Source organism: Phytophthora cinnamomi (assembly GCF_018691715.1).
Source record: "Phytophthora cinnamomi strain GKB4 chromosome Unknown Contig71, whole genome shotgun sequence".
Lineage (NCBI taxonomy): Eukaryota > Oomycota > Peronosporomycetes > Peronosporales > Peronosporaceae > Phytophthora > Phytophthora cinnamomi.
Genome location: NW_027151004.1, coordinates 101733 through 129525, shown reverse-complemented (window position 1 = coordinate 129525; position 27793 = coordinate 101733). Strand labels below are relative to the sequence as shown.

General features: G+C 55.4%; 10 protein-coding genes across 11 annotated transcripts; 5 read left to right on the top strand and 5 right to left on the bottom strand.

The window, feature by feature from the left end:
• Window positions 1-228: 228 nt before the first annotated feature.
• IUM83_14656 (Vesicle transport protein USE1) lies at window positions 229-1158 on the top strand (the record flags this gene model as incomplete). Its single annotated transcript, XM_067939420.1, has 2 exons — window positions 229-345; window positions 415-1158. The coding sequence occupies 2 exons, from the start codon at window positions 229-231 to the stop codon at window positions 1156-1158; spliced, it is 861 nt and encodes a 286-aa protein (XP_067786096.1).
• Window positions 1159-1232: 74 nt separating this feature from the next.
• On the bottom strand, window positions 1233-6798 carry IUM83_14655 (Insulin-like growth factor binding protein, N-terminal; the record flags this gene model as incomplete). Its single annotated transcript, XM_067939419.1, has 7 exons — window positions 1233-1598; window positions 1682-1864; window positions 5042-5134; window positions 5209-5286; window positions 5370-5402; window positions 5479-5543; window positions 5661-6798. The coding sequence occupies 7 exons, from the start codon at window positions 6796-6798 to the stop codon at window positions 1233-1235; spliced, it is 1956 nt and encodes a 651-aa protein (XP_067786099.1).
• Window positions 6799-6957: 159 nt separating this feature from the next.
• IUM83_14654 (nuclear pore complex protein nup205) lies at window positions 6958-13363 on the top strand (the record flags this gene model as incomplete). Its single annotated transcript, XM_067939418.1, has 2 exons — window positions 6958-13233; window positions 13304-13363. 2 exons carry the CDS (start codon window positions 6958-6960, stop codon window positions 13361-13363), a joined length of 6336 nt encoding a protein of 2111 aa, XP_067786098.1.
• Window positions 13364-13502: 139 nt separating this feature from the next.
• Window positions 13503-14267, bottom strand: IUM83_14653 (2-oxoglutarate and fe-dependent oxygenase superfamily protein; the record flags this gene model as incomplete). Its single annotated transcript, XM_067939417.1, has 1 exon — window positions 13503-14267. The coding sequence occupies one exon, from the start codon at window positions 14265-14267 to the stop codon at window positions 13503-13505; it is 765 nt and encodes a 254-aa protein (XP_067786093.1).
• A 733-nt stretch (window positions 14268-15000) lies between these two features.
• Window positions 15001-18201, top strand: IUM83_14652 (CAMK/CAMK1 protein kinase; the record flags this gene model as incomplete). Of its 2 annotated transcripts, none has more annotated exons than XM_067939416.1 (8): window positions 15001-15339; window positions 15441-15712; window positions 15828-16568; window positions 17186-17250; window positions 17321-17522; window positions 17594-17665; window positions 17747-17978; window positions 18058-18201. In XM_067939416.1, the coding sequence occupies 8 exons, from the start codon at window positions 15001-15003 to the stop codon at window positions 18199-18201; spliced, it is 2067 nt and encodes a 688-aa protein (XP_067786091.1). The 2 variants fall into 2 exon arrangements, with proteins under 2 accessions (XP_067786091.1, XP_067786092.1); XM_067939415.1 differs by having other exon boundaries at window positions 15438-15712.
• A 166-nt stretch (window positions 18202-18367) lies between these two features.
• IUM83_14651 (Origin recognition complex subunit 5) lies at window positions 18368-20068 on the bottom strand (the record flags this gene model as incomplete). The annotated part of the gene is made up of 4 exons (XM_067939414.1): window positions 18368-18526; window positions 18594-19252; window positions 19340-19466; window positions 19535-20068. The coding sequence occupies 4 exons, from the start codon at window positions 20066-20068 to the stop codon at window positions 18368-18370; spliced, it is 1479 nt and encodes a 492-aa protein (XP_067786095.1).
• Window positions 20069-20559: 491 nt separating this feature from the next.
• Window positions 20560-21472, top strand: IUM83_14650 (Peroxisomal multifunctional enzyme type 2; the record flags this gene model as incomplete). Its single annotated transcript, XM_067939413.1, has 3 exons — window positions 20560-20811; window positions 20880-21290; window positions 21374-21472. 3 exons carry the CDS (start codon window positions 20560-20562, stop codon window positions 21470-21472), a joined length of 762 nt encoding a protein of 253 aa, XP_067786094.1.
• Window positions 21473-21945: 473 nt separating this feature from the next.
• IUM83_14649 (Solute carrier family 22 member 7) lies at window positions 21946-22553 on the bottom strand (the record flags this gene model as incomplete). Its single annotated transcript, XM_067939412.1, has 2 exons — window positions 21946-22203; window positions 22302-22553. The coding sequence occupies 2 exons, from the start codon at window positions 22551-22553 to the stop codon at window positions 21946-21948; spliced, it is 510 nt and encodes a 169-aa protein (XP_067786013.1).
• Window positions 22554-22810: 257 nt separating this feature from the next.
• On the top strand, window positions 22811-25679 carry IUM83_14648 (Anaphase-promoting complex subunit 2; the record flags this gene model as incomplete). The annotated part of the gene is made up of 9 exons (XM_067939411.1): window positions 22811-23667; window positions 23726-23879; window positions 23949-24011; window positions 24077-24214; window positions 24285-24380; window positions 24451-24930; window positions 25011-25095; window positions 25167-25499; window positions 25582-25679. 9 exons carry the CDS (start codon window positions 22811-22813, stop codon window positions 25677-25679), a joined length of 2304 nt encoding a protein of 767 aa, XP_067786014.1.
• Window positions 25680-25689: 10 nt separating this feature from the next.
• IUM83_14647 (uncharacterized protein) lies at window positions 25690-26369 on the bottom strand (the record flags this gene model as incomplete). The annotated part of the gene is made up of 4 exons (XM_067939410.1): window positions 25690-25857; window positions 25931-25972; window positions 26040-26114; window positions 26184-26369. 4 exons carry the CDS (start codon window positions 26367-26369, stop codon window positions 25690-25692), a joined length of 471 nt encoding a protein of 156 aa, XP_067786017.1.
• Between the last annotated feature and the right edge of the window lie 1424 nt (window positions 26370-27793).

Below are 27793 nucleotides of genomic sequence, written 5' to 3'. Positions count from 1 at the left end.
GACTGCCATAATTGGACAAAATTCAGTGTATCTCCACCAATAATAAGAGAGACTTTGTTGCCCGCGAGAATTCCTACGTTTTTCCTCGATAAGTGATTGTCAATGCCGCAGCAGCAGATCAAAATTTATTTTAACGAAATTTTCGTGTTCGCTAGCAGAATGGGCACTTTTCTCCACCGGAATGATCCCGATCAACAAAATCGAAACATTTTGGAACATTTCAGAACAATGACACCTGCCTCTCTCGCCACGCTGGATGCGGTGAATTGCCGCCGCTTCCTGGCGGCCTGGACGCGATCCCAAGCCCGCAAGCAGCAGCGTCTAGACGCTGACATCGTAGCCCAGGTACCTTTGCACCCCATCCCTCTTTCAGCCTCTCCCCTTCAGTTCGTGCTGACGTGGCCCTATCGACAGTACCAGCAATTGGCGCTGCACTTCCAGCGGCTCATCCAAGACTGCGACGAGTTGAAGGCCCTGGAGCCAGAGCTCACCCCCGTGCTGGATGCCATCACTGCCCTCAAGAGAGAGCAGGAGGAGGAGGAGGAGAATACCCAGCCCAAGCGGATTCCACGAGCTGCCGAGATCGTCAAGATGAGGGAGCGACGTGTTCGTGCCGCCAAGACGCAGACTGAGTCGGAGCCCCCAGCAGTGACGAGCGTAGAGAGACAGTCGACGCTCAGTGAGGAGGTGAAGGAGCAGGCGGTGGACGCCATGCCGGAGCTGCGCACGGACCTGACGGCGGACGACTTCAAGGCGATGCTGGAGGTGGCCGCCCCCCAGGAGGAGAAGCTGTCCACCAAGGCCATCAGGAAGAGGCTGGGGCTGGTGGACCGCGCCGGAGCGCAGGCGAGCGCGTCCGAGACGGTGGCGCGCGAAGAGCAGGAGTCGATCCAGTCCGAGATGATGTCGCTAGCCAAGCAGCTCAAGGACCGCACGCAGACGATCAACCAGTCTCTGGCCGAAGACGTCAAGATCCTGGACGCCGTGGGGCAGAGCGCCGAGTCGAACACGGCTCTGCTGGATCGCGAGAACGCCAAGCTGAAGGAGCAACTGGCGTCCAGCATTGGTTTGTGGACATCGCTGTGGCTGGTGGCGATGCTGGTTATCGTGTTCATCGTCACGTACTGTTACATGAAGCTTTTCTCGCGGAGATGGTAAAATTCCACTGCTTTGTGGGACGAGTTTTATGGAGAGACGAAATACAGCGGTGCTTCTCTATTCAATGGTCCACCTCAGCTTTCGTAATGAACTAAAGGTGTGTAAGCAGCATCGTACCAATCACGCGTGGTGTGCAGGCCGCGCCAACCGCGCAGTGGCCGCTCGCTGGCATATTGCGCAATGCAGCGCAGAGCCATCTCCTTCTCGAGGTATTTGATGAGCACGCCGCCAACCGTCACCAAGAGGATTTCGTCGTGAATGTACGCCAGGAATGCGAGCCCGCAGATGAAAGCTACAACTTGGTTTACGATCGAACTGGAATTCCACACGGCGAACAGCTTGCCACAGAAAATACTCTTCCTCGTGACGAACACCAACCCGAGCAACGGTGAGCTGACGATGGCTACAGGTAGGATCCCCAAAACGGACCACAGCGCTGTCTGTTCTCAGTACAATGACACGCATACATATTGGGTCAGCTCAACTGTAGTTAAACGCAGTCCCCTTGCGATGAATCACATACCCGAGAGCAGCCTGAGTCCTGAGCAGTAGGATCACGAATTTGAACACAATAATACTCAACCATGATCCAAAACGCAACACCCATGTCGGCGATCAGTAGCAGTACCATGGTCACGGGCAGCAACCAGTGAACAGGGAACTCAGGTCGGGATAGATTACGCAGGCGGAAAAGGGGGTACACAGGCTGCCACAGAACCATCAGCCATCGTTTCGCTGTGTCATTTGTGCACACAAACTCCAGTAACGCCCTTGCGCGTCGTGCGCTGGTGCTCTGCAGAGGCTTCTTGAGCGGCGTTAGGCTGTCGCTATCGTCGCTAGAGTCGTCAGCGTAATTTCCAAGCGAATGGCGCTCGGGTTGAGCAAAAAGCGCCTCCATTCTAATCTGCGAGTATCGGAAGTCGGTGGATCGAGGATCAGTCTCAGCTTTTATCCTTTCATCCGCTTCAGCTAACAATTCCATGGGTGCGGAGACGACCGACGTACTGCTACTCGCTTCATGTATACTTGCTGGTGATGCATCTGGTGAATTCAATCGAGACACGCGGAAAGCCAGCTTAAATGCCTCTTGAGGGTACGATTCAAATGTCGTATCGATATTCTCGAGCGTGAATGGCTCAAAACAGCTCTCATTCCCATCCGCTGCTATTGCACCACCAACAGAAAACGTCCCAAATGCTACGACGAAACCATCTTTTACGTGCTTAACGTTGAAACAGTCCACAAATGCAACAATGTCGCGAGAAACATCGGCCGCCTCGCGCACACGTCGTACAGTTGATGAAGGCTGAGGCAAAATCCGCAACTTCTGGTTGATGTCAGCCACAAAATCAATCCAAAAATTGTGTTCTAGAAGTTCTAGACGCGAAGGTATGGCCCGCACAATAATGTCGTTCGTATCCAGGTGATACGGCCTAAAAAATGACCCGCTCCCGCCAATTACGAGCACCAAATCTTCGTGGCTGACTGTTTGCATGGCAACCAAATTTGAGGAAGACGAAGAACTAGACTGCGAAATCAATACGTCAAAGTATCCAAGAGAAAAGTCAGAGCTGAACCCGACTTTTAACTGTGTGCCATGGACCCGGAAGTTCATATCGCGAAAGAAGCGCCCACCGTACCGAACGATATACTTCGATAGCTTTACCACACGATGCAATTGGCGGCGCCGCATAAACAGGGTACTAACAGGAGGTATCGTGACAAGCAGGAAGCGATAGAGCCATGCTTCCCAGCCTGCTGGGTCCCACTCCACCAATTTGTTGCATGTCGAAGCAAAACTTGCATACGTTCCTTCTTCGACGATGTCACGCAAACTTGTGGGCAGGAAATAGGGGTTTAGTCGCCAGGCACTTTTGAGATGGTTGTCCCCGGCAAGATATAATCGCGCAACATGAGCGTTTAAATCTTGGTCCGTGAGCCGAGGCGTTAGAGTCCGCGTCAACGTCTCCAATGAAAGCTCGTCGCGAAGCCTCTGTGCTTTGTACTGGGCGTAACGACGTAGCTCGGACCTAGAGCTTCGATATGAAATGAACCCCCAGGCACCGAAGATAAGCCCCGTTATGCTAAATACCAGAATCACAAACCCTATTGGACCACCGATGGGCTTTACCAAGCGTTCGAATGGCGTCAAGCAATCGAGGCCATTACGGCCTTTGAAACACGCGTATGAACAGTTCCCGCGCATGTTGAACTCCGAGTGGACCGGCTTATTCTTGCAGACAGCGCACACGGTAGCTCTAGCTTTTGTTGTCGTCTCTCCAGTACCGCAAACCGTGCAATTGCTGTTACCAGATGAAGTAGTAATGCTACCCACGGGGCATGCAGAACATGCGCTGCTGCCTTCCGAGCCAGCAAACGAGCCTGGCGGACACAGCTCACACTTCTTCAACCCTGGTTTTGCGCTAAATGACCCTAGCGGACACGGCTGGCACTCTTTCTCACCAAAATCCGGATTGAAGCGGCCGATAGGACAGGCATCACACGAAGCAGCGCCAGTATGGCTCGAACAAGTTCCAGGATCACAAGGTGAACACTTCGAAAACCGACCTGGACTATGACTGCCCTCTGGACAGGGCAAGCAAAATACACCTCCACGGCCTGGGCTGCAATTCGCTCCAACCATTACACCAGCGCCACCATTCTCGCCCCCTGCGCTTTCCCCACCATCAACGGTAATGCGACCTCCATCTTTAATAAATTGCTCACCGTTCCCTCCGGTTTTTACCTCTTTAGTGTCCAAATAGGTTATTCGGACTATTCCTCCCCCGCCGCCACCTCCTATTTTTCCAACTTCTCCAGGAAGCAGCTTTGGATCCCAAATTGACGTTCGGTTTGCTGTTTCGCCGACATGTAAGGATAACGCCGGTGTCGATGCTGCGCCTCCAGACACATCAATTGCACCTCCGCCTGAAATGTTTGTCACGAAAAGCGTTAACGCTCCACCTGATCCACCACCACCACCCATGGAGCCCATTCCACCTTGCGCTAATATCGACGCAGTTTTAGCAACAACCAGTGTCTTGGATCCGATGTAGATAATTCCGCCCCCAATGCCTCCAATGATCTTGTTTGGCGTATCTCCACTGGCTGCACCGCTCCCGGGCCAAATCGGCCACCCCTCATCAGCAGACGGTAGCGCATGCGAACTTCCGGGCTGGGAAGCAAACACTTTGGAAATATCGTAGGCAGCACCGCCTCCGGTACTCCCAGGCAAAACATTACCACCTCTTCCGCCGTGACCAGCCCCGCCACTGGCTTCTCCTGATACTTCACTTCTCCCTGGCCCCACTCCAGATCCGCATCCCAGCCACGAGCTTGAAATTGCACCTTCAATGGTCATATTATTACCGCTGCAAAGAATCATAGACCCTGCGGATATATTTCCAATCGTAGCAGCGTCTGAGGCGAATACGCTGATTGAATATGGCTTAACCTCCTCAAGCTTTCCATACAAAGATTGACAGGCAGATGCATCTGCTTGTCGCTTAATCTCTTTGCACTCGAACAAAGGACCACTGTTCATGTTGGCGATAGAAACGTTAGCTGCCGATATCGACATCCTCAGAAAGGGAGTGTCGAACGGCATATCAATAATACCTGTACCATTTGCGTCGATATGAATCTCAACCTGGCCCATTTCGACAGTCTGCGGACGAAGTTCGATGTCTTTCTTGCTAGCAAAGCTGATTAGGGGGATATCGCCATCGGTACGCGTTTGCTCAAAGGGTTTGCCTAAAGGCTGCAGAAAGCCTTCGACCTTGGTTGAAGCACCCGTTTGAACTTTCACTTGTGCCCGAAACTTTAGCTCAGAAAATTTATCGATAGACAGCGCACCGCGCGCAGCGACTCCAAGCTCATGCACCATAGCCAATGCATTGGAAAATGACACGTCAGCGGCAATAAGACTCAAACCAAATAAATCACGCTCTTGCAGTGAAGACGGGCCCACATATCCCTACCCAAACACGTTATCAGCATATCATAAAAGTCGAAGAGCGAAGCTCACAATATCGACATCTCCACGCGTACCTGAATAGTAATCTGCGATGCCGATAGCTGAATAGCCCTATCACGGTCGATAACATTGAGTTCTGAACCAGAATCGATCTGTTGAGGAGCGCAAACAACAATAGTATCAGCTTCACCACAGTTTAGGATGCTCCCAGTTAGTGATGCCTTCGCCACGTTACCACAATCGAACTCTCGACGCCTCCCACTCTATCCTGCAAATCAAACAGTAAATAGGCTCAATTCACTGCATCTCTTGCTTACCCGAAGTAAGCCGGTTATGGTGCGTACCTTCAACAGGACTACTGATGCGCACACTGTCGCTCCACCACTTACGAAAATGTGCACCAGCGATTCTGGGAGAAATCGAGCACCTCTCGACGTCTGCTCAAATATGGGTGTGCACCCATAGATCTGAATTCGCTTTACAGGCCCGGAGTGTGCCAATCGACCTCCCTTTATTAGCAGCGTACTTAGAAGCGTTTTGTCTTCATCAGCACTGTCCTGTCCTTGCCCGCCGCTACTATCAAGTCCTTCTTCTCCTGTGGTCGTATGCTGGAGCTTCAATATCGTCCCGTCACCCCCCAATTGACACCACCCAATCGCTGCGTTCTTGTCCGAGCTAAATCCGCCTCCGTACGCCTCAACGCGTGACGGCCCCAGCTCTTCAGCATTCTTCGAGTCAAACATAATCCGACCACCTCCACCTCCTCCACCACCTCCGCCACCCTCCCGAAACTCATCCTCATTGCGGACACTTGGCTGCCCACCGTTAGCTTGCACCGTGGCATTTCCGTGAATGCGTTCCGTCGCAACAATAAGAATACTACCACCGGCACCAGCACTGTCGTAGCAGTCCGTGCACGCATCTCCTCCACTCGCCAGCAGTGACCCATTCATCTCCACGTTCTGCGCCGCCACCAATCTAATCCGTCCTCCCCCACGACTCTGATCGTTTCCTCCACCACTCCCATAACCTCTAAAGTTCGCCATATCTCCCAACACATCCCCCACAACTCTAAAGAAATCATTCGGAGGAATGTCGTCGCATTTTGAGCGACCTTCCGTGAGCGATGCGCCTCCAATGCCGCCGTAGCTGCCTCCCATCGAGTTCCACGAGTTGTAGCCGGGCCCGAACTTGAGCCCGCGGGCTGAGACGTTCACAGTCGAGTGATCGTCCATGATTACATTGGCCGCGTGGATCTCCACGGCGCTGGCGTGCAGCTGGCTGTTGCGCACGGACACGGTGGCGATGCTCGTGTTGAGCTGGAAGGACAGCTCTGCGTGGACGCCGGGCAGCGGCGACAGCTTGGAGCCATCCAGCGCCACGTCCACGATCTCCAGCAGCTGCAGCGTCTCCTTGCCGGGCACGGACAACTCGCAGACCACGTAGTACTCGTTGAAGGAGCCGATGAAGTGGATGCCCGAGCACTTGAAGATGTCCTTGATGTTGGTCTTGCCGTCGATCCGGAACGTCCCAGACGACGTGGAGGCCACCGCTCTGTCCGCAAGACACAGGAGATCGTCGTGATACATGCAGAGCGAAGTGATGGCGAGCAAGAGCCACGTCACGGACGCCTGCAGCCGCGCCGAGATCCGCAGCTTCCTCATCTTCTTCCCTGGTTCAAGTCGAACTGATGCGGAGAGTGCGGAATTGGGTGTGCCACACCAATCCGGAGTGATGGTCCCTCCACTAAGTTCGAAAGCTTTCCGCGCCAATGCAATCCCCCCAAAGCCCCACAAGCCAACGGACCCAAGTGTATCGCCACCATGAGCGAGAGCCTGTCGCTCGCGGACGCGCCGGCGCTGCGCTTCCGGCAGCTGCACCAGGACCTGCTGGCGTTCGCGGGGCAGAGCATGACGGACGACGACGCGCCGCAGTTCATGGCGCAGCTGGTGGCGGCGGCGCCCGAGCTGCTGCAGCCGCTGACGCTGGCGCCTCCCAGCGCAGCGGAGCGCGCGGCGCTGCAGGCCAACACGGTGAACGTGGCCGGCAAGCACGTGGACGTGTCGCCGCTCATCCAGCAGGAGATCTGCAAGCTCAGCGACGAGTTCCGCGCCAGCGAGAAGACGTGCTTCGAGCTCTGGCTGCTGGCCAGCGACCAGCAGCAACGCGAGTGGGTGGAGCGCGCCGACCAGCTGCCGCCCGCCACCATCGCCGACTCGGTGCAGAGCGCGGCGCGCTACTTCCTCACGTCCGAGACGGAGTACAAGCTGCACCTGCTCAAGGAGCTGCTGCGGCTGCGCCTCGAGACGCGGCTGGACAAGCAGCGCGCGCAGTTCATCGTGACGTTCACGAACAAGCTGCTGACGGAGGAGCTGCTGGCCAACCTGGCGGCGGTGTTCGACGGACAGCTCACGCGGCTGGCGCAGGTGCCCAGGATGGAGCAGAGCGTGAGCTACTGGCACACGCTCGTGGCGGACTGCCTGGTGTTCATCGTGTCGAGCACCTTGACGCTGGCGCACGAAGTGCAGAAACTCGCGGAGCTGCTCAAATCGTTGTGCGGACGCCTCAAGACCGTGGTGGCCAAGGTGTCGCCGCACATTGTGAACCTGTCGTCGTTCGCGCAGCTGTTTGAAGGTGGATCGCTCGCAGGGACGTCGCCCGAAGGAGCGGTGAGGCAGGTGTCCTGCATGCTGCAGACTATAACTGCGGTTCAGGTGGCGCTGTTCGTCGTGTTGTTGCAGAAAACGAGGAAAATGGATCGCGAAACCGGGGACATGGAGGTTGGGATTGCGCTGTGCAGACGGGAGCACGCCCCCGTGGTGAAGGAGCTGCACCGCATTTTTTTCGAGGAGGAGTGGGAACAAAAACCTTTCCAGAGCGTTGCGATGCTCGCGTGGGCGGGCTTTCTTGCAGGCAATGGAGATGGCAACGATAACAGCAACGTCACTTTTGCGGAGGCGGATGAGTCAGCTCGTGTGGTCAAAAAGGCAATCGAAAACCGCGTGTTCCATACGCTGGTGGAGGTGCAGCTAAAGTATCTGCCCGACCGCAAGCGCGACCTGCGACTGTACAACATTTACGAACGGAACTTTGAGCTGCTGTTCCGTACTTACTCATCGAAGATGATGATTGACGTGCCAACCATCGCCGACAAGGCAGCCATTGCTGCTATGCAATCGGAAAGTGACAGCGAAGTGGCAGCCTGGACTGGTGATTGTCTCGAGAATATTATTGAATTTGCGACGTCGCTGTGTGCTCGCAACGCGGCGTTCTGTTGTTCGTTTTGGCGTGGTACGAACGAGGAGTTCGACTTCCAGGGTAGCAATGATAGCAGCACCGGAAGCAACGCGGGGGATGACCTTCGACAGCCTGAGTCGATTTCTAGCAGCGTTGACGGCGGCAGCTGTCACCAGTTTTTGATTGCATGCAGAGACGCGGCTTTCAAAAACCCTGGTTGCCTTGCTGCTTACATGCGCCTAGTTGCAGCTGCTGCCAGCGGACCAGAGTGCGCCCAGCAAGCTTTCCACCACATCAAACAGAACCCACAGCAGCTTAGCTGGGACCAGTTCTTTGGCGTGATGGCTAAATATCAGCGACTTTTGACGGATGCTGAAAAGCCAGCTGGATATTCTCCGCTCATGCCTGGTGGCGTTGCCCAGGGAATTGGTATCGATGGCAGCACTTTTAACAATGTCAGCAGCGCTGTTAATCCTGGCCCTCGATTTATTCGCCCCAAGGAGTTGGAGGCTCTAGAAACTATCCAGAAACTTATCCAGGAAGTGATTTCGGACCCTCAGTTGGCACTTATCTTCTTTCACAATCATGATTGGTCTCCGATCCCGACCTTCGTGGCTTTTCTCCAGTGTCGTATCCCAAGTTCGCTGAAGGGGGCGCTTATGAAAACGCTTGCTGTGTTTGCGCGGGTGCCGGATATTGCGCCGTTTGTGTGGCGTCAAGTGGATGCGTTGCAGATTTTACGTACTACAGGGGACACGTCGGTCTACGGAAACCAGGATATCAGTTATGAACTCGAGCACTACGAATCTTTGAGTAGAACGTATCCAGCGACAAGAGGGTTCGTTACGCTGCTCTACGAACTGTTTGAGAATCCTCACGCCTGGAAATCTTTCGAAGGTGATGGTCGCGTTGCAGCTATCCAGTTTTACTTCGAGTTTTTACTGGAGCACGTGTTCTTGAAGTTTGATCTGCGGAAATACGAGCGCGAGGAAGAAAAATGGGCTCTGGTGAATGGCACGCTTGCCATTTTCAAGAAAATTCTTAGGAATGCGGATACCTCGACCACGGAGGGCAGCTTATCGTATCAGCTGCTGGCTCGGTTCTTGTCGAGCAACCCGTTGTTGACAAAGGTGTTGACTATTCTCTCTGGAGACGGGGGTGTTGAAAATCTGGAGAGTACGTCGACGGATATGCACCTGGAGCACGCATTCTTTTACTGTCTTGACATCGTTAAGCGTGAAACGGAAGCCAAACACGGCTCGTTGAACTTTGTTATTGACGTGTCAAAAAAGCCTAGTGATACTTATCTCACTAAGACAACGGCAGTTGCTGCCCTGCGTGAGCGGTGTGTGCAGCACGCACTTGAGATCGTGGTTTTGGTGCTGGAGAAAGATGTTCAATTTGTCAACATTGACCTTAACCGCCAGCTTTCGCACCGACTACAAGTAGAGATGATGCACACGATTTTGTGCCGCCACCGCTCCGATTTCGTGAACATTGTCAAGTATATCAAGTACTCGAAGTCTGCGCATATTCCGCACCTGTCGGCCGTAATTTTGCGACTTATTAGCGCGCGCATGAGCGGGACCGACCTGGTAGACTTACTTATTGACAGCGGAGTGAGTGCAGACATCATGATTGGCTACATGAACCGTTTGCTGAACGTGTACGATGATGACGAAAATGAGCAAGGGGATAATGAGACTGAAGCTGGTGATGACCAGGAAGATAGCGGGTCGGATTCTGCCAGGAGGCAAAAGCGCCAAGATAGCCGCACTCTTTCGTCTCCATTCGAATTGTTTGCTCAAGATACGTCGCCGCCTTCTATTCGTGCGGCCATTCTTGATCTGCTGCTCGAAAATTTGAACAAGCCGGCGCCTAACTTGGCGCATTTGCTGCTGGGCAACGTAAATCAGCATGGAGATTCGAAGGCTGCCGCAGCACCAACTTCATACATGAAGACAGGTCTTGCTGCGGTGATTACCCTCGTGTCGAACGCGGACTTCGGATTGGAGACGCCAGAGTTAGCTGAACGCTGCTACCACGTTCTTCACTCGTTGATCACCCAGGAATTTTCATCGCCGAACACTGTTGCGGCGCTCGAAAGTGTTCCAAACGACTACTTTGTCTCTCAGATCCAATTGTTTAGCCGCGTCTATCATGTGTCGAGGAGGAGAACTGCTGCTGCATCTATCGCTGAACTGAACATGCGTGGGTGGTTCTTCAAAACTCTGGCAGTGTACTTGCACGTTGGGCTGCACAAGGAGCCTCCGCACATGAAGCAAATCAACAAGCTGATGGGTTACTTGCTATCTATCTCTGCCGGCACCCGTAGTGAACACCGTGCTATCGCAAGGCAAGAGCAGATGCTTCTACTCCAGCTACTCGATGAATGTTCATTCCACATCTCTCCTCCACCGGTGCCGACGAACCAGCAGGTTGTGGCGTTGGCTGAGCAGGTGACCGCCGCATTGGAGCAGGGCTACTACAAGTGGCTAAAAATTGATATTGAGCGATTTTGCCAGGCTCTGCAGACCCTCGACTTGACGGCAACTGAAGATGGAATGGGCGACTACTACTCATCGTCGACCAAAAGATTCCGTGTGAATGGAGATGGCGCGAGCAGTACGAGCAGCCAAAATAGCGCAGAGGCGGCAGCGGAAAGATTCATTCAGTGGGCTGTGCAGTGGAACATTTATTCAGAGCGAATTGCCGCAGAAAGTCATGCATTGAACTCGCTGCGGGAGCTTATGGAGGTGATTGCGCTAGACTACCTAGCACTTCCTCGTGAACAAGAAAATCTCGAGACACCGGCGATGTGGCAGGGACTTGATGCTGTTGCATCTGCGGAAGTACGCCTAGAGCTGATGAGCGGTATCGTAGCAGCTGTGCTGAGCAAACTAACCGAGAAGGCTAGTGCCTCAGCTCAGCTGTTCGAAATTGTGTCGCGGATCGCGTTGATGCTCTTCTCGCAGCTCAGCTACACGGATGACGGGAACCGGTCGCTTTCGCTTCCGGAGAGCCGTCACCGTCAGAACATGGGCTTCCTCGAAATGCTGTTCCGTTCCATCTACAGCAGTGCCGCGGCCACGGGAAACCCGTCGGCTGCGCGCAACTCCCGAACCCTGCTGTACTCTTGCATTGTTCATGTGCTGCATGTGCTACCCAGCCGTGCTTCTCAGGACTCAGCCTCGGCGAAATTTGGCTTGGCTAGCTCTGCACTCAGTCAGGAACAACGTGTTCGACACCTTCTCACCAACCAGGTTGTTGATTTAGTTTGCCGGGATGCAAGTGATGGTGAGGATACTCTGAGCATGGCACTGGCAGTATCCGCGCTCGAATCTTTGGTTGCATTTGAAGATCACTCGTCACTTGTATCGATTTTCCGTGAACGTGGCTACCTCCTGCACTTCATTGATATCTTCAAGAAGCTGAGCGAGATGGATGCTGCGGCATTTGAACGCAGCAATGGCAACTCATCTATGGTGAAAAGCAGCGTGCTTCCTCCAGGAATGGATGCCACGACTATTGGTACGATGTATGAATGCTTTTTGTCGCTTTTCGCCCGAGTTGCTGAGACACAGGATGGAGCTGTTGCTCTACTGGAAGGTGGTTTGGTGCGTGTGCTTTCTGATGCTCGCAACCTGCCCACACACCGACCGCAGTATTTCGCTCAGCAAAATACTACGCCATCCTCTCTCGCATCTGTGGCTGCATTCCAGCGTGTTGAGGCTGTGTATTATCGCAAGTGGCTTCCGGTGGCTCGACTTTTGAGCGCATGCTGCGCTGCACTCCCTAAGAACCGCGCGCTTACGACCCAGGTGTTGTATTTTGTGAACAAGAACAGGAAGCTGTTCACGTCAGCTTTGAAGTTGTGCGCTGGAGGCCAGCAGTCGCAGCCTATCTCAGTGAACCTCCTGCGCGAGGTGTCCTACGTGACGTTTGTCTTCCGCTACATCACCCAATTCCCTGACCTGTGCGAGCAAACGCTGGCTACCGCGAAGTGGGAGAAGATTTCACAATTAATTCTTCAGGTCTTCCTGTATTATAGTGCGGAACTAGTGCCTCCCAGTGACGATGTTGATGACATGAGCGACAGTAATGGATCATCGTGGTGGAGCGTTAAGCTTGCGAGTTCTACGGAAGAACAGCGCAACGCAGCTATCCGACGGTTTTCATGTGCAGATTGTGAAGACAAAATTTTGGAGAAGTGTGACGGTGCGGCGATGAAATCCAGTGGCAGCGCAAGCTTGCTACACATGTCATTGCTGGACGAGGAGAAACTGTACGCGTCTCGAATGATCCTGTGCAATGCTGTGGCTTTCTGCGCTAGCCGTATGACGCTGGCTGTTGGTGAGAGCAAGGGGGGCCGTGCTGCTCCGATGTTGTCCATCACGAACAAGGCTCAGCTACAGAACAGGAATCAGTTCCCGTCCATGTCGTCTGTGGACCCGCGCGCATTTGCGGCAGCTACTGACCCGCTGTGGACGCTTGCGCCGTCGATGAACGAGTTTACTGCTCGTTTCGACTCGGCAGTCTTCGCTCTCGAGACGAGCAAGCAGTTGGTGGATGCGCTTGCAGCAGTCAAGAATGATGCTGCTTCAGCACGCTCGGTTTCAGTTTCTTCCGTGTCATCGTCACAGCAACGCGCTCTTCGTCGGCGCGAGCACCAGTGCGAGACCACGCCTCTGGAAAATGTTCTTGAATACCACGCCGACAGTTTGTCGTTCGTAGTGGAGAACATGCTTGTGGTGCTGCTGCTACACTTCGCGCACTACCTGGGGAACCCGGAAGCGGCATCTAGCCATGGCGCCGTCCAGCACACTCTCGGCAAAGTGCTTGCCATTGTCAGCGACATCGAGGTACGCGCATTCTCTATTCATTGAATGCGTCTATTGTTACTATGCTAACATTTCTGCTTCGTCTTCGCAGAACAACCCATTCATCCACGCTATCGCTAGAAGACTGCGCGAGTTGGCATCGAGCAGTTAGTTACATACCACCAAGATCGATATCCGGGCCTCACAGTCAACGGACAAACTTTTGACGTATATACACTAAAGTCCGGCCTTGCTTCAGATAAATGCTCTGGAGTTTGCCAGGGTCATCGTTTCAAAACTTGGCACCTCTATTACCTCTTAACCCTCGAGTACATGACGTCCGTGCGCAGCAGGTACTTGGCTCCTCTCGTCACGAGCGCTCCTTCATGCAGCAAGCAGCGGTCTCCATGTCCATGGACCAGCGCCGCCCCCGTCTCGGGGGCCACGTCGAGCACCACGTGCTCGTCCTTGGCGCCGGCCTCGTTGCCGTAGAAGACGGTGTTGCCGCCCAGCAGGTCCGAGTCCTTCGAGTCGTTTAGATAGACCAGCACCGTGAAGCGGCTGTGGTAGCCCGTGACGCGGTCCACGTCGCTCTGGTCCACGTGGCAGCCGAAGCGCTGGCCCGCCGCGTAGCGGTAGAAGCGGATGGCCGGGTTGAGCCCCACGGCGTGCATGCCCTCGTACTCGGCAGGCACGTGCGGCTGCAGGCGCCGCCACAGCAGCTCCGCGAAGGCCGGCAGCCGCAGCAGCAGGCGGTCGTTGTCCCGGAACGCGAAGTCCCTGGAGGCGCGCTGCGTGACGCGCTCGAAGCCCTCCTGGTCGGCGAAGGCGCGCACGCGCTGGCACTCGGCGCGCGACAGGAAGGACGGCACGGCGTAGATGAGCTCGTCGTGCAGGTGCCGCACGCGCAGCGACTGGCGCTGCGGCTCGAAGCGCAGCGCCGGCGGCACCTCGTCGGCCTCCCAGGCGGCGACCTCCCGGCGCGCGTACGAGTTGCCGGTCGGCTTGCCCTTGGCCTTGGTCTTGGCGGGCTTGCGCGCAGAGGCGGCGGCGGCGGAGACCTTCTTCTTGGCCATGGTGCGTGCGTATTGTTCCGGCGGTGGAAGTGCTACGTTTTATTGCTGTTTGGAGGGAGTGAGGCACCATTGAAGCGGGTACATGGGTTCATTTTGAAGACGAAATTGTGTTACGTGATAGTGGAGGGATTGTGAGTAGGAATAGTGTAACGGCCAATCGCTTGCGTCTGACGCGCCCGACGTGGCGTAGCCATTCCTTCGCGGTACTGGTGATGGTAGGGCCTACCGTAGGCTGCAACAAGCCTCGAGAGTGACAAGTTTGCACGGGGCGATGCAGGCTCGATCATGGAGTGCAGTCGCAGCAAGTTATAACACCATGGCAGCAAATAGGCGGCATTGGCGAGCTAAGCTTAGCTGAGTCAACGCCTCAGATTTTCTGAAGAAACCCCTTCCTGTTCCTTTTTTGCCACCCGCGGTTCAGCCTGCTTAATCTGATACCCGCCTGTGCCGCCCGCTTCAGCACCAGAACGCGTTCTTATACCGGCTCGAGCGACCCTCACCCCTCTGTACCCTTATACACCATGCTCTCAGACAGGTGCATCGGCTCTCACAGGCTTGAAAAAAGGAACTGAACCAGACGAGGCAAGCGGAGGAGCAAGAGCTCCAGTGGAAGGAAGCCAAGCAGCCATCGGATGCCTCGCTCGCCGCCGCTGGCCCCAGATCTCGATCCGCTCTAGCCCTGCACCCACTTCCGCGCTCTTCCATCCAGCCAGCCATCCACCCAGCCGGCGCCATGATGGACGACGTGGCCGGCTTCGAGCAGGCCGCCAAGAAGTCGTGGCAGTCCTTCAGCACCATGCGGCGCTTCGTGGACGAGGCCACGCGCCTGGAGAACGCCAGCTGGCGCCTCTGGTTCATGCAGTGCCGCCGCGCGCCGCACGGCGCCGACGAGCCCGACGCCGAGGACGCGGGGGCCGCCGGGGGCCCGCGCGCGCTCTGCGTGTACTGCGAGCTGCACAGCGCCAGCCTGAGCTGCCACGGCTGCTGCCACGACAACTACTGCGTCAGCTGCTTCAAGCTCGTCCACAAGAAGGGCAACCTGGCCCTGCACACGGCCGTCAAGATCCACGTCGTGCGTGCAGCAGCAGCAGCAGCAGCAAGAGGAGGTCGAAGTCCTTGGTATTAATTCTGCTATTTTATTTGTTGTTGTTGTTGCTGTTGTTGTTGCAGCAGCAGCACCGCAGACACTCGGAGAGAGAGGTGGCCAGCAGCAGCGGCGCGTCCACGACCTGCGAGGACGCCGACCTGTCGACGACGTCCAAGTCGTCGGTCAAGAAGAGCTCGGACGGAGACGTCGAGGCCTCGAGAGGAGACCCGAGCTCGCCGCAGCTGAAAACCGGAGGAACAGAGGCAGGATCCATCTTCAACAAGCCCTGGGAGCTGCAGATGGACATGCTGCTGCAGCGGCTCATGATGAACAGCATACACAGCGAGCTGGACATCAGGTAAGTGCGCAAACGTGGTTGAATTTGCGGCCGCGAGATGGGCCCCGCATCGTTTTGCAACTGTCGCGACCCCGATTGCGCAAAATGGCTCACTTGCTGCTGCTGATGCGTGCAGTGTGCACAACATCGACGCTCGCGACTCGCTGGACGCCTCGGACTCGATTGCGACGTACCTGTCGGACGCCGAGGACGCGGTGCCACCGCTTTCGCTGGGAGATACGAGCGAGTCGGACGAAGACGTGCGGGAGAAATCGAACCAGGCCGTTGTGGCGGCTGCAGTGGCTGCGGCAGGCCGACACCGAGCGCACTCCTTGTCGTTTGAGGAGAACGCGAAGCTGAGGTCGCCCGTGATGTCTCCGGTTGTGATTCACCCGTCTCCTCCTGGTATGACCAGTAGCATGGAAGATATGAAGCTGCCGGTAAACCTCTTCCCTGCGGGGCTGCCACGGGCTAACAGTCGTCGGAGAAACTCGCAGACTTGCGCGAACTGCAGTGGAAACCACATTACAATCGAGTGTCCGCTGCTGGAAAGTGCGCTGATGCCACCGGCGGTGACGCCAACACCAGGCGGGTCGGGCGTTGATACCGTGTTGCGAAAATGCTTCACGACGATTCACAACAACAACATGGCTAACAGTACACACGCGTTCCTGGGTGACGAAGTCAGCGTTCGTGGAGGCAGCAATTTTGCCAACATGAAACAGTGGCCGTCCAGTAGCGCGCTTCAGCAAATGGACCGACCGTCTCCGTTCGGCATGAACGTGATCGCCGAGGACAACTTGATGGCGAACGAAGATCTTGCGCCGTTGTTGGGAGAGCTTGCTGTGCCGAATGCTGGAGGCAGTCTTCATTCATGGTGCGCGGACTCGTGGCTGATGTCATGTTTGGCGACCGAACTCCCTTCAGATGTATTTGAGGAGTTGCGCGGCTTAGAGAGGGGCGATAAAAACTGGTCCTTCTCAACAGGCCCGGATTCGTCTGGCATGGCACTTACAGGTTGGGTCCACTTGAAGGTACCTGGGCGCAAGTGGTGCAAACGTTTTCTGTCTTTGTACCGCAACAACCTCTGGGAGTATCTGGATGCAAACGAGTCGAGCAGACCTGTTGGTCATGCTAATTTGTTTGAAGGGTCCGTTCACCCGCAGCAACGGAGTACAGTGGAGTTTGTACTCAAATACAATTGTCAGTCCTCGGCCAACTCTGCGCGTAATGAACTGTGGCTGCAGTTCGACTCGGAAAAGGATGCGATGCTATGGAGGGAAACGATGACACGAGCTGTGAAGCTACAGATTGACGACTTGTTTGATCTCACTCCGGATTCCCCTACTGGAACATCTCCTAAGAATTTCGAGTTGGGTAAAGGACGTTTCTCTATCGTTCGTCGTGCGCGCCGGAAGGATGGTCCGGATGATCCCTCTAGCACACGAGATTGTGCTCTGAAGATTATCGAAAAGAATATTTTCTGGGACTTAGTCGCCCGCGAAACAGAGCGAGAAGATACGGTGGTGCGAGAGATTTTGACGCAGAGTCTGCTGACGGTACGCTCGGGCTCCTCATACTGTCCAGTGATTCGACTTCAGTCACTATTTGAAACACGCAACCACCTAGTCATGGAGCTGGAACTTATGCGAGATGGAGACCTCCACGAAGAGATCGCCACAAAGAGTGCCGTGGACGAATCGCGTGCATCTTTCTTGGTTGCCAGCTTAGTTCGTGCAATTGATTATTGTCAACGCAATGGTGTTGCCCACCGAGATGTAAAACTATCAAACCTTGCGCTGGACTATGAACGCAGCACGAACGGCAAAGAGTACGTGGATACGCTGTAATTTTTGTAGCACTTGTCCAGATTCCAACGTTGATGCTTACATTGATGAACAGGTATGCGGTGATCAAGGTTGCTGATTTCGGCATGGCAGCATTTATCCAGAAGGATGGAATGCTAAAGGGCAGGTATGCCATCATTGTAGATTGTCTGCACATTATTCTATTATTTTGTTACAACACGCTAAATTATCCTTTCAATTTTGGTAGATGTGGAACTCCTGGATTCGTCGCTCCGGAAATTCTATCAGCTGGCAAGGGTGAAGCTTATCCTAGTGGAGTGGATATGTTTTCTGCTGGCGTTGTGGCATATACCATGCTGTGTGGCTACGAACCTTTCTTCGGTGTGAACGATGAAGAGCTTATTCAAATGAATAAGCGGGTTGACTATGAGTTCGAAGAACCGGAGTGGGCTAGTATTTCAGACGAAGCCAAGGATATGGTACGAGCTGCTTGTTATTTAGTGTAGACGATGGTGCGATATCATCGAGACTTACCTTTTTCTTGCGATGGTTTTACAGATTTCTCTCATGATGGAGAAGGATGCGTACAGGCGAGTAACACCGAAGGAGGCACTGGAACACCCATTCCTGCGGGAAGCGAACGCCGTACTGGAGGATCTCTTCCGAGAACAACAGCCTATTAACCCCTCACGATTGCTATGATGGAGCTGCATTATCAATGCTCTGGATAATGCACGGACGAGAAAAGAAAGGTTGGGGCGTCTTCTGTCTTTTTGTGGGCTTCTTTCTGCATGCATCCGACGTTTGTGCATCACAGAAGACGAGAGAGCATACGTATAATATACTTTGAAAATTACCAACATTACTATTAGGTGGCCCTGTTGAGGTATGCGTCTAAAGGGAACGACAAGTAGCGTGCAGTTTCCTGGACGAAGCGCGCATCGGCGAGGCAGCGGAACTTGATGTTGTCCAGGACATGCGGCGGTGTTGTTCGCTGGAAGAGCTGCATTCGCACTAGTGTCGCGAGCTGACAGCATAAATCATACACGATTAGTAGCTGAACTGGGGGATGAGGTAGACCACTGTGAACTTACATGAGCAAACACTTCCTCGCGTGTTTCGGTGGAGCGCGATTCGTCGTCCGCCTCTGCTTCGACACGAAGGTTGAGGTAGATCGCTAGAAGCCTCTGCAGCGTAAATATCCGTGGGCCTATGAGCAGTTGACTGATCTGCTGTTTCTTAGAGCCGCTTGTGGTCGTGCTCGATGGTGCACTTGACTCGCTAGCAGTGTCCTTCTTCACACGCTTTTTGCGCCGCTGTCCGCCGGAGGACGAAAGGAAGCGCACGTCTGTTTCTTGAGGATTGAACGAGGCCAAATAACCCGCCAGCACGAGCAGCAAGCAGTTCCGGCTCAAGTTGGAGCAGGAAATCAGCTCCGACGGATCGCCAACGCTGCTTCCCAGCTTGTGGTAGCCGAACAGGTGCCTCCGCCGCGTTTGTAAGAACGCCTGGACGAGCGATTTCGTATCACGCTCGATCTTACTCTTCATCCTGGACGCTTGTGCATCTTGCACAGGCTGCAGAAAAATATCCCGGAACTCGGGCAGCAGGTGCACGACCGCCGCGCGAAACTCGAGCCAATCTCCATCCGGCGCAGGTGGCAGCAGTCCATGCAGGTGAATGAGCCACGTGCGGAACATGTCATTCGCCTCCTTCATGCCCAACTGCTCCACCAGAATGTCCGCCAATTGACCTGCATAGGCAACCAACACCCAATTCACATGAGCAATTCTCACATCCTCTAAACACTCAACACCCGCAGCAGTAAATCCTCGCTCACCCGGCTTGTACGGCGGGAAGTGCACGTAGGCAGGGAAGAAGGGCATCACGAGCTTATCAAAGTCCAGCGACATGCCTCTCGTCACCAGCAGCACACACGCCTCCCACGGCGGCGAGTCGTCGAACATCTACACGCAGAATGCAACAAGAACTCTCAGCACCTCCCCAGCCACACGACCGACCACCGAAAACCTACATTCAAGTAGGCGATCTGGTCGTTGATAGTGCACACGCACGTGAGCAGCGCCCCGAGGCCTCGGTCCAGCAGCTTGTCCACGTGATCCAGCGCCAGGTACAATACGCGGCGCATCCTGTCGTCGCCCAGAGCGACGTGGTGCACCATGAAGTTGTCCAGCGCCTTGAAGAAGCTCAGGAAGTTGAGCGAGCTGAACTTGTCCTCGTCCTCCGCCTCGCTGCGGCGCTTCTTACCGCGTTCATCTGCAACGGAGATGGTGACACTGTCGGTGGCGTCCTCGGCCTCGTTGCTGGCGACCCCGTCGCGCAGCTGGGCCAGCGCCTCGCGGTAGAACTCCTTGGCCGAGTACAGCGCCGTGCAGTCCACGAGCGCGTGCGGCGCCGCGTGCTCGCGCAGCGCCTGCGACACGCCCACGCTCTTGCCGGTGGATGCACCACCGTACACGATCACCAGCGGCGCCGGAGACTCGAACGCGGCCGCCTGCAGCCCCGCGGCGCGCGCCAGCTCCGCCAGCGGAGCCTCTCGCCCGATCATGACTGGCGACGTGCGCTATTTGGGCGGACGGCTCGGGATTCCGTCTAAGTACGAATACGAATTCGTTTTCGCTGTTAGCGCCATGAGGATGTTGAGGGTGTTGATACCGGGACGACGGGGGTGTGTGTGGAGATGGTGGGTTGCTTGGGTGATCTGGTCGCCGGCGAGTTGCGCGCGTGAGGCGCTGGCCGTGGCCGCACGGACAAGTTCAACAGCAACATCCCAGGGACCTCTATATCCTGATGACGGTGCTCTCAGTTACATATATGATGATATTTGAACAATATATTATAACAGGGTCAGTGAGTTTAGAGGATGTTGATGTATTCGAACACTTGAAATATCTTACATTCAAGAAAATGCAGGTATCGCAATATTGGGTTTTGCGGAGTTGTCAACCGTCACGCCGGACTCAACTTCACTTCACATCTCGCTGCCTGGAGCGCATCCGCCGTCCTCCGCCGCTTTCTACGCTCGCTGCACCGACCGCCATGGCCCCGCGCGCCGCCGAGCTGTTCTCCATGATGAGCGGAGCCGTGGACGAGGTGGGTCCGTCGCTCGTGAGCAAGGTGAAGGGCGTCATCAAGTTCGACATCGAGGGCGCCGGCGCGTGGCTCGTGGACCTCAAGAGCGGCAAGGGCAGCGTCAAGCCCGCCGCGGCTGCGGACAAGGCCGACCTGACCATCTCGCTGTCGGAGGACAACTTCCTCAAGATGATGGACAACAAGCTCAACCCGCAGCAGGTGCGGGGGCCTAATAACTAGTCTAGAACCAAGGGCGGAATGCTCACTTAGGTACTGTTCCCCTGCAGGCGTTCATGAAGGGGCTGGTCAAGATCAAGGGCAACATGGGCCTCGCCATGAAGCTCAACGTGGTGCTGGCGGCCACACGCAACTACATGAAAAAGCAGGGCACGGGAGCCAAGCCTGTAGCTGCAGCAGCCCCTGCTGCTGCTTCTGCTGCTGCTCCGGCGGCCGGAGGTCTCAGCTCGAAGGAGATCTTCCGCCTGCTCGGAGAGGTGGTGGCCAAGGACGGCGCCGCCATGGCCAAGAAGGTCAAGGGCATCATCCAGTTCGACGTCACGGGGGCTGGCAAGTGGAACTTGGACCTCAAGAGCGCCACCCCCGCGCTCACGGAGGGCTCCAAGAAGGCCGACGTGACCATCACGGTCGCGGACGCCGACTTCGTCGCGATCGCCATGGGCAAGCTCAACGCACAGCAGGTGGGGGTTGTGAACAGAAGCTGCTATTGTCTCTTGAGGTTGCGTACTGTTGTCTAACTTGACTGGTTGTGTGCTGCATGCAGGCCTTCATGAAGGGCAAGCTCAAGCTCAAGGGCAACATGACGCTTGCGATGAAGCTGCCAGTCGTGTTCAACGCGCTCAAGCCGCAGTCCAAGCTGTAGGGCTGCAAGCGCCACGCTTCAGCGACCAAGCTGGCGGCAGATGAATGCACGCCCAGCTCCGCCTTCAACCCCAGCCAACCTCGTCTCTCTTGACAACGATTGATAAGTAAATTCAATGCCACGCAACTTCACATTCCCAGCCACGTACGTCGTACGCCGCACGCGCTCTACTTGGTAATCTCGTATATTTTTTGTGTCAAGGCGTGGAGAGGGCGACCAAAAGTGTCAGCTCAGCTCAGCTCAGCTTGCGATCGCGGCCGTCGCTTCCTCCACGCCTCGTTCTTACTATACCATACGCGCTCGTAGCGCACGAGAAACAAGGAGCCGCCACAGCGGCGCGCTCCGTCTCCCCCCTCTTCTCGCTCCAGCGAGCACATCGAGGGCGGAGAGACACGAGAGAGAGAGAGAGAAAAAGTCACCTATCCATCCGTATGCCGACAGCGTCGCGTCGTCATGTCGTGCACCGAAGGGCTCTACTGCTGCTTGGGCTTGGCGGCCGTCTTCTTCTTGTTGACGACCGTCTCCCAGCCGTCCTCGGCGTCCTTCTTGGCGGCGGCCGCAGCGGCCTTCTTCTTCTCCTTCTCCTTGTCCGCGTCCACGGCGGGCTTGCCCGAGGCGCTGGCGCTGGCGGCCGCGCGCTGCTTGGCCTTGGCGTTCTTCTTCTTCTGCTTGAGCTTGAGCTTGCGCTTCTCGGAGCGGATGGCCTCCTCCTCCTCCGAGTCCGGGCCGTCCTGCACAACGTGATACAAGCGCAGCAACCGTCAGCGCATAAGCTCTCACAGGGACAAAATAAAAGCGGGGGAGGTGGGGAGAGATGACGTAAACGTACGTCCACGAACTCCTCGAGGTTGATCTCGGGCGCGTTCTCCTTGTCGGCGGGCGCGGCGCTGGGCGTCGCCTTCTTCTTGCCCTTGCTCTTGCTCTTCTTCTTCTTGGGGGCGGCCGCCGCCTCGGGCGCGGCCTTGCTGCCGCTCAGCGCCTTGGCCGCCGTCAGCCCCACGGCCGCGGCCACCAGCGCGCCGCCCACGGCGATGCCCGTGGTCGGGTTCTGCTCCAGCAGCGTCATGATCGAGTCGGCCATGGTTCTATCTGTCTAGCGTCTCTGTAGTCGCTGCGCGGAGCTCCTCTCTGTCTGCGGAATGCAAAGTGGGCGACACACGCCGTCGTCGTTGGATCGGCCGGTTGGAGCGATCGAGTGAACACGTGGCTGTCGGTTAACAACCCCGTTACGAACCCAATCAGTTGCAACCGCGCATAGCCGCGCCTACCCCGTGAAAGACGATTACTAATCGAACTGCAACCGTTATAATAGCAGGTACGAACCTCGCCTCAGTGAGCATGAGCGCCGGCCTGCGCGTGGATCGCGAGCTGCTGTGGCGCAAGCTCTTCGCCTTCGACCACCAGCCGGCGGGCGACGCGCTGCTGGAGGCCAGCGGAGCCCAAGACGCGTCCGAACGTCTGTGCGAAGTGATACAGCGCGCCGTGGCGCGTGGCCGCCAGGAGCCGCTGCGCCAGATGCTGCTGCAGCGGCTCGGCTACTGGCTGCGCTCGGACGTGGTGCCGCCCTTCTGGAGCTTCTTCGACGCGCTGGAGCGCTGCGCCGGCCGCCAGCGACTCGCTCGGCTGTGTGCACAGCAGCTGACGCTGGCGCTGCAGTTCGCGGAGGACGCGTTCGCCCATTGCGTGCAGATCGCCAGCCTCTTCGACGACCTGCAGCCGCGCCAGAGGCCCTCGATGCTGCAGGAGCTGCGCAGCAGCTTCCGGTGCCTCGTGTTCGAGGACGCGCGCGCCGTCGAGCGCTTCGAGGAGCTGCTGGTCGTCTTCTTCTCCATGAGCTTCCGCCAGTTCCGCGGCCAGGAGAAGTCGCAGGCCTTCGACTCGCGGCCCATCCGCCAGACGCTGCTGCAGCTGCAGTGGCTGCACGTGGCCGAGCCCGCGCTGCTGCGCGTGCTGCACGCGCAGGTGAAGAAGGTGGTGACGGCCACGTGCGGAGAGGTCTATGACGAGCTCTACCTGGCGGAGCTGGAGCAGTGGGCGTGCTCCGAGCTGCTGCCGTGGCTGGAGGAGGTCATGCAGACCAAGGACGAGAAGCTGGTGGACAAGTGGAAACAGACCTTGGCGCAGCATGTACTGCACGAGTTCGGCAGTCTGCGGATCACGCAGCTCTTCGAGATCATCAAAGAGTTCCCAGACAGGTGCGAAAGTGTGTTGGTGGCTTTCACCGGTGGAGTGATTGACTTCAGTTGTGAACAGCATTCCGGCGCTGGAGGACTTGAGGCTGTGTCTTGAACGCACACAGCAGCATGGCGAGCTTATACAAGAGTTCCGAGGAGCATTGCAGTCAAGGCTACTGCAGCCGGGAGCGAACACGTCTGCCATTCTTGATATTTATGTGTCGACGATTAAGGTAAGGTGGAGAACTGCGTTGGAATACCGTGCAGCCAAAACTAAATCAATTCGTCGGGCTTGACTGTAGGCGTTCCGGCTTTTAGACCCCAAGGGTGTCTTGCTGGAAGCGTTAAGTGGCCCAGTGAAAGAGGTACCTGAACATGAGTTATGCTTTTAGCTTTATCCTAACCGGCGGTAATGTCATTTGTTCAACAGTACTTGAGAAAACGGAAGGACACTGTGCGCTGTATAGTTCAGAGTCTCACTGACGAGCATAATGGCGACTTATTCGAAGAGCTTCGCCGCGACAATATGCGCATTATCCAACACGACGACGACAGCGACGATGATGAGGTGCTCTACTCTCATTTTCACTAGGTGAAGAATGGATGATAGCCTAACAGATGTGCAACTTTCGCAACAGGACATTTCGCCTGATTCATGGGAACCGGATCCCATTGAAGCCGATCCAACGAAGACTTCGCGCAGTCGAAGCAGTGACGATATTCTCAGGATTCTCGTACGACCAATCTAGCGTGTGTACACTGTTTTTGGCTATATAGCTCATGAACATGTGTTTGGTTCCGTAGGTCAACATCTATGGAAGCCGCGAATTGTTCGTAAACGAATACCGAATGATGCTAGCAGACAAACTGCTGCAGAATCTCGAGTTTGACACGGACCGCGACGTGCAGACGCTGGAGCTGCTCAAGCTGCGCTTCGGCGAAGATAGCTTGCAGCAGTGCGAGATTATGGTGCGCGACATTGAAGACTCAAAACGACTAAATCTAAATGTCCGCTCTACTCTGGAGAACCCCGCAGCAAAAGCAGCCATCGCTGCTGAAGCAAGGAGTGCGACTAGTGCAGAAACACAGCCTGGTTTTAGTGAAGCTCAGCATTCTCGCGTCGATGCCACGATTGTTTCTCAGCAGTTCTGGCCGCCATTACAAGGTGAAGATTTCACGTTGCACCCGAAAGTGTCGAAGGATATTGACGCGTTCAAGAACGCATACCACGTGCTGCGAAACCCGCGCTCGCTGGACTGGAATCCTTCTCTAGGTTCCGTACAGGCGAGATCACTTTGCTTACGGGTCGGCATATCGGCTGCTGTTGGATAATAACTGTGAAGTTTGTTACTGTTGTGTTGCAGTTGTCAATTGACCTGGAAGGCGAGGAGCGCGAGTTTAACGTCTCACCATTCCAAGCCACAATAATACTCTATTTCGAAGAGAGAGGTACGCCGAGCCGTTAGTTGACAGCGAGCCGTGTGAATATGAGCTTCTTACGGGCTATTTATCTTGCGCAGACCGATGGAGTGTTGAAGAGCTTGCAGCAAAGCTCGAGGTTGCCGACGAGGTGCTTCTGAAGCACGTTTCTTTGTGGGTAAATCACGGGTTGATCACATTTGCTTCGGGGAGGAAAGAGTTGGTCGCGAGCTCGTCTTTCCAGGATACGCGGTGCAACGATGATTCAAGGGTGAACGAGTTCGAGACCGCTGTTTCGTTTGATGCGCAAGCGGAAGAGGATCTCAAGGTGTTGGAGAACTACATTGTGGGCATGCTCTCCAACTTCGGTTCGCTTACAATTCAGCGAATCCACAATATGCTTTCTACATTCGCGCGGAGCGGGGCCCAACCATGTACGGTTTTGGTATCAACGTACCCACTGCTATAAGATTTCCGAGCTAACTGTTTCGTTATATTTTCCTTCGCATTATGCAGATACGAAAACGATCTCGGGGCTTTCGGTGGTGCTTGGTAAACTGGTCGACAAAGGCAAACTGGAGCTGGTCGGAGGCCAATACCAGCTGGCCAAGTAGCTCCTCACCCTCAAAACCCATTCGGGCAGCTCTTGTAGGTGTGCCCCACTGTCGAACACGTCAAGCAGATCGGCTTCGGTGCTGCTTCACCCTTCTTCCTCTTCTTGAGCGGCAGTTGCCCCATTGAGTACGCGCGCGCCAAACGCTTTTCGTACGTCAGCCCGCTGTACGCTCCAAACTACCACATAAAGCAGCATCGATGAGTATTTACCCATAATATGAGAGCCCTCAGACGTCAAAGTTAACTATACCTTGGCATTCCGCTCGAAATCCTTCGGCACATCGTAGTAAATCTGCGAAATTAATCAACACAACGAACGTTAAAAAGCTGAATAAAATTCTGAAGTCTATTTCTCGTACCTTGATGTACTTGATGACGTCCTGGAGCTCCTTGGACACGTCGTGCTTCTCGAGCTTGTGCCTGTACTTGACCGTCTACAGATATAATAGATTTTAGCCTAAAACTGAGGTTCCAACCAGCTATTTTCTAGCTTTTATGGCCACCTGGTAGATGAAGGTGGGGATGTGCGCCCCCGTCTCGTCCTCGCTCAGCTCCGTCACCTCCTCCTTCTTGGCCACCAATACGTCCTTCGCAGCGTGCTCCTTCTTGACCACAGGCGACACGTCCACCTTCTTCCCGTGCGCCTTGGGCTGCTTGGTGACGCGCATAAAATTCGTGATCTTCGCCATCTTCTTCGGTAATATGACCTTTTGAACTAAAATAACTGACCAAGTTGAAGTGCACATTACGCGAGGTGCAACTTTGCAGCAACTTAACAACTTCAGCTTGACACGTTTGACTTGGCCTTCGAACAGACCACCACAGCACACAACTGTATGAAAGCTTGGACTTGCACTATGATAACTAACAAGTATGTTGACAAATTTGCAATCGAATTGAGAGGGATGGCGGAGGAACACGAACGTGAACAGCGTTGAAGTTTACCCCTCAGCGTGATTATGTCGCTGCCGCTGTCGTATGCGGTCCTGCACCCGTCATCCATCGCCATTCAGACCTGGATTCGTGGGGCCAAGAACGCACGGGGGCATGTAAATAAATGATGGAGCTCACACCGGCCGATAGAGAGTACTGTCGGGATATCACGCTCAAAGTGCTCGACCGCACACTGCACGACTACGCGGACACAGCGTCCTGGGCCTCTGGCAGCAGCAGCAGCAGTCGTTCCGACGTGGAGCACGACGGGTGGAAGCAGCTCCGGTCGCAGGACAACGTGTCGATGTACGCAGAGAGCGCTGCTGACTTGTCATGGGTGCCCTCAATCAGGGGAGGTGAGTGGCATCGCCCTGTTGCGGTGGTGGCGATCGGACGAATGTGCTGCTCGCTGCAAGACGTGCTGTACGGCTTGGTGGTGTCGGATCCTGCCGAGTTCAAGCTGCGCGCTGTGCTGATGGGCCAGAAAGTGGAGGACGATGTCCAAGTCGCAGCGATCACTGTCCCTTCCGAAGGGGAACCGTTCCAGTTTATGGGCGTGACCCGCTCTATCGTCCACCATGGCTGCTTGCAGCGACCTCAGGAGTACGTGCTCGTGACCGCGACAGGAGAGGTCTTCACGTCGTGCGGGGAACATCTCGGATACGAGATCACTCAATCCGTGGCCATGTCTCGATGGCCAGAGAAAAACTCCGTCGTCAGGAAACAGATACTTCAAGCTCGCGTGCTGAGAGAACTCCCGGACGGCTCCGTTGGTGTCTACCAGAAAATTGTCGTGGATTCCAGGAACTTCATGCCTGACGCCGTTGTTCAAGCTTCGCTGTGGCGTACTATCTTGGACTTCTGGGGAATGGCACCTCGTTGTGCTGAAGCCAAGAAACTTTGCTATTGCGTGGAACACTCGCGTGATTTCAATTTTTCAGCTCAGCATTCGCCGTGTGGGTCTGCAGACCCGTTTGCGTGTGGTGCCTGCAACTCACCGCTGTTGAATTCTCGAAGAAGAAGCTTGGGGGATATTGCGAGTGCGGTTGTGCGTCGCATGTCAGGATCGTCTTCAACACAGGCTTATCGCTGCGCACTGTGCTCGTCGTGGTTGTGCTCAAAAGCGCGTTGTCGTGTGGTGCGCCAATTAGTCCGAATCGAACGGGGGGCTTTAGATGTC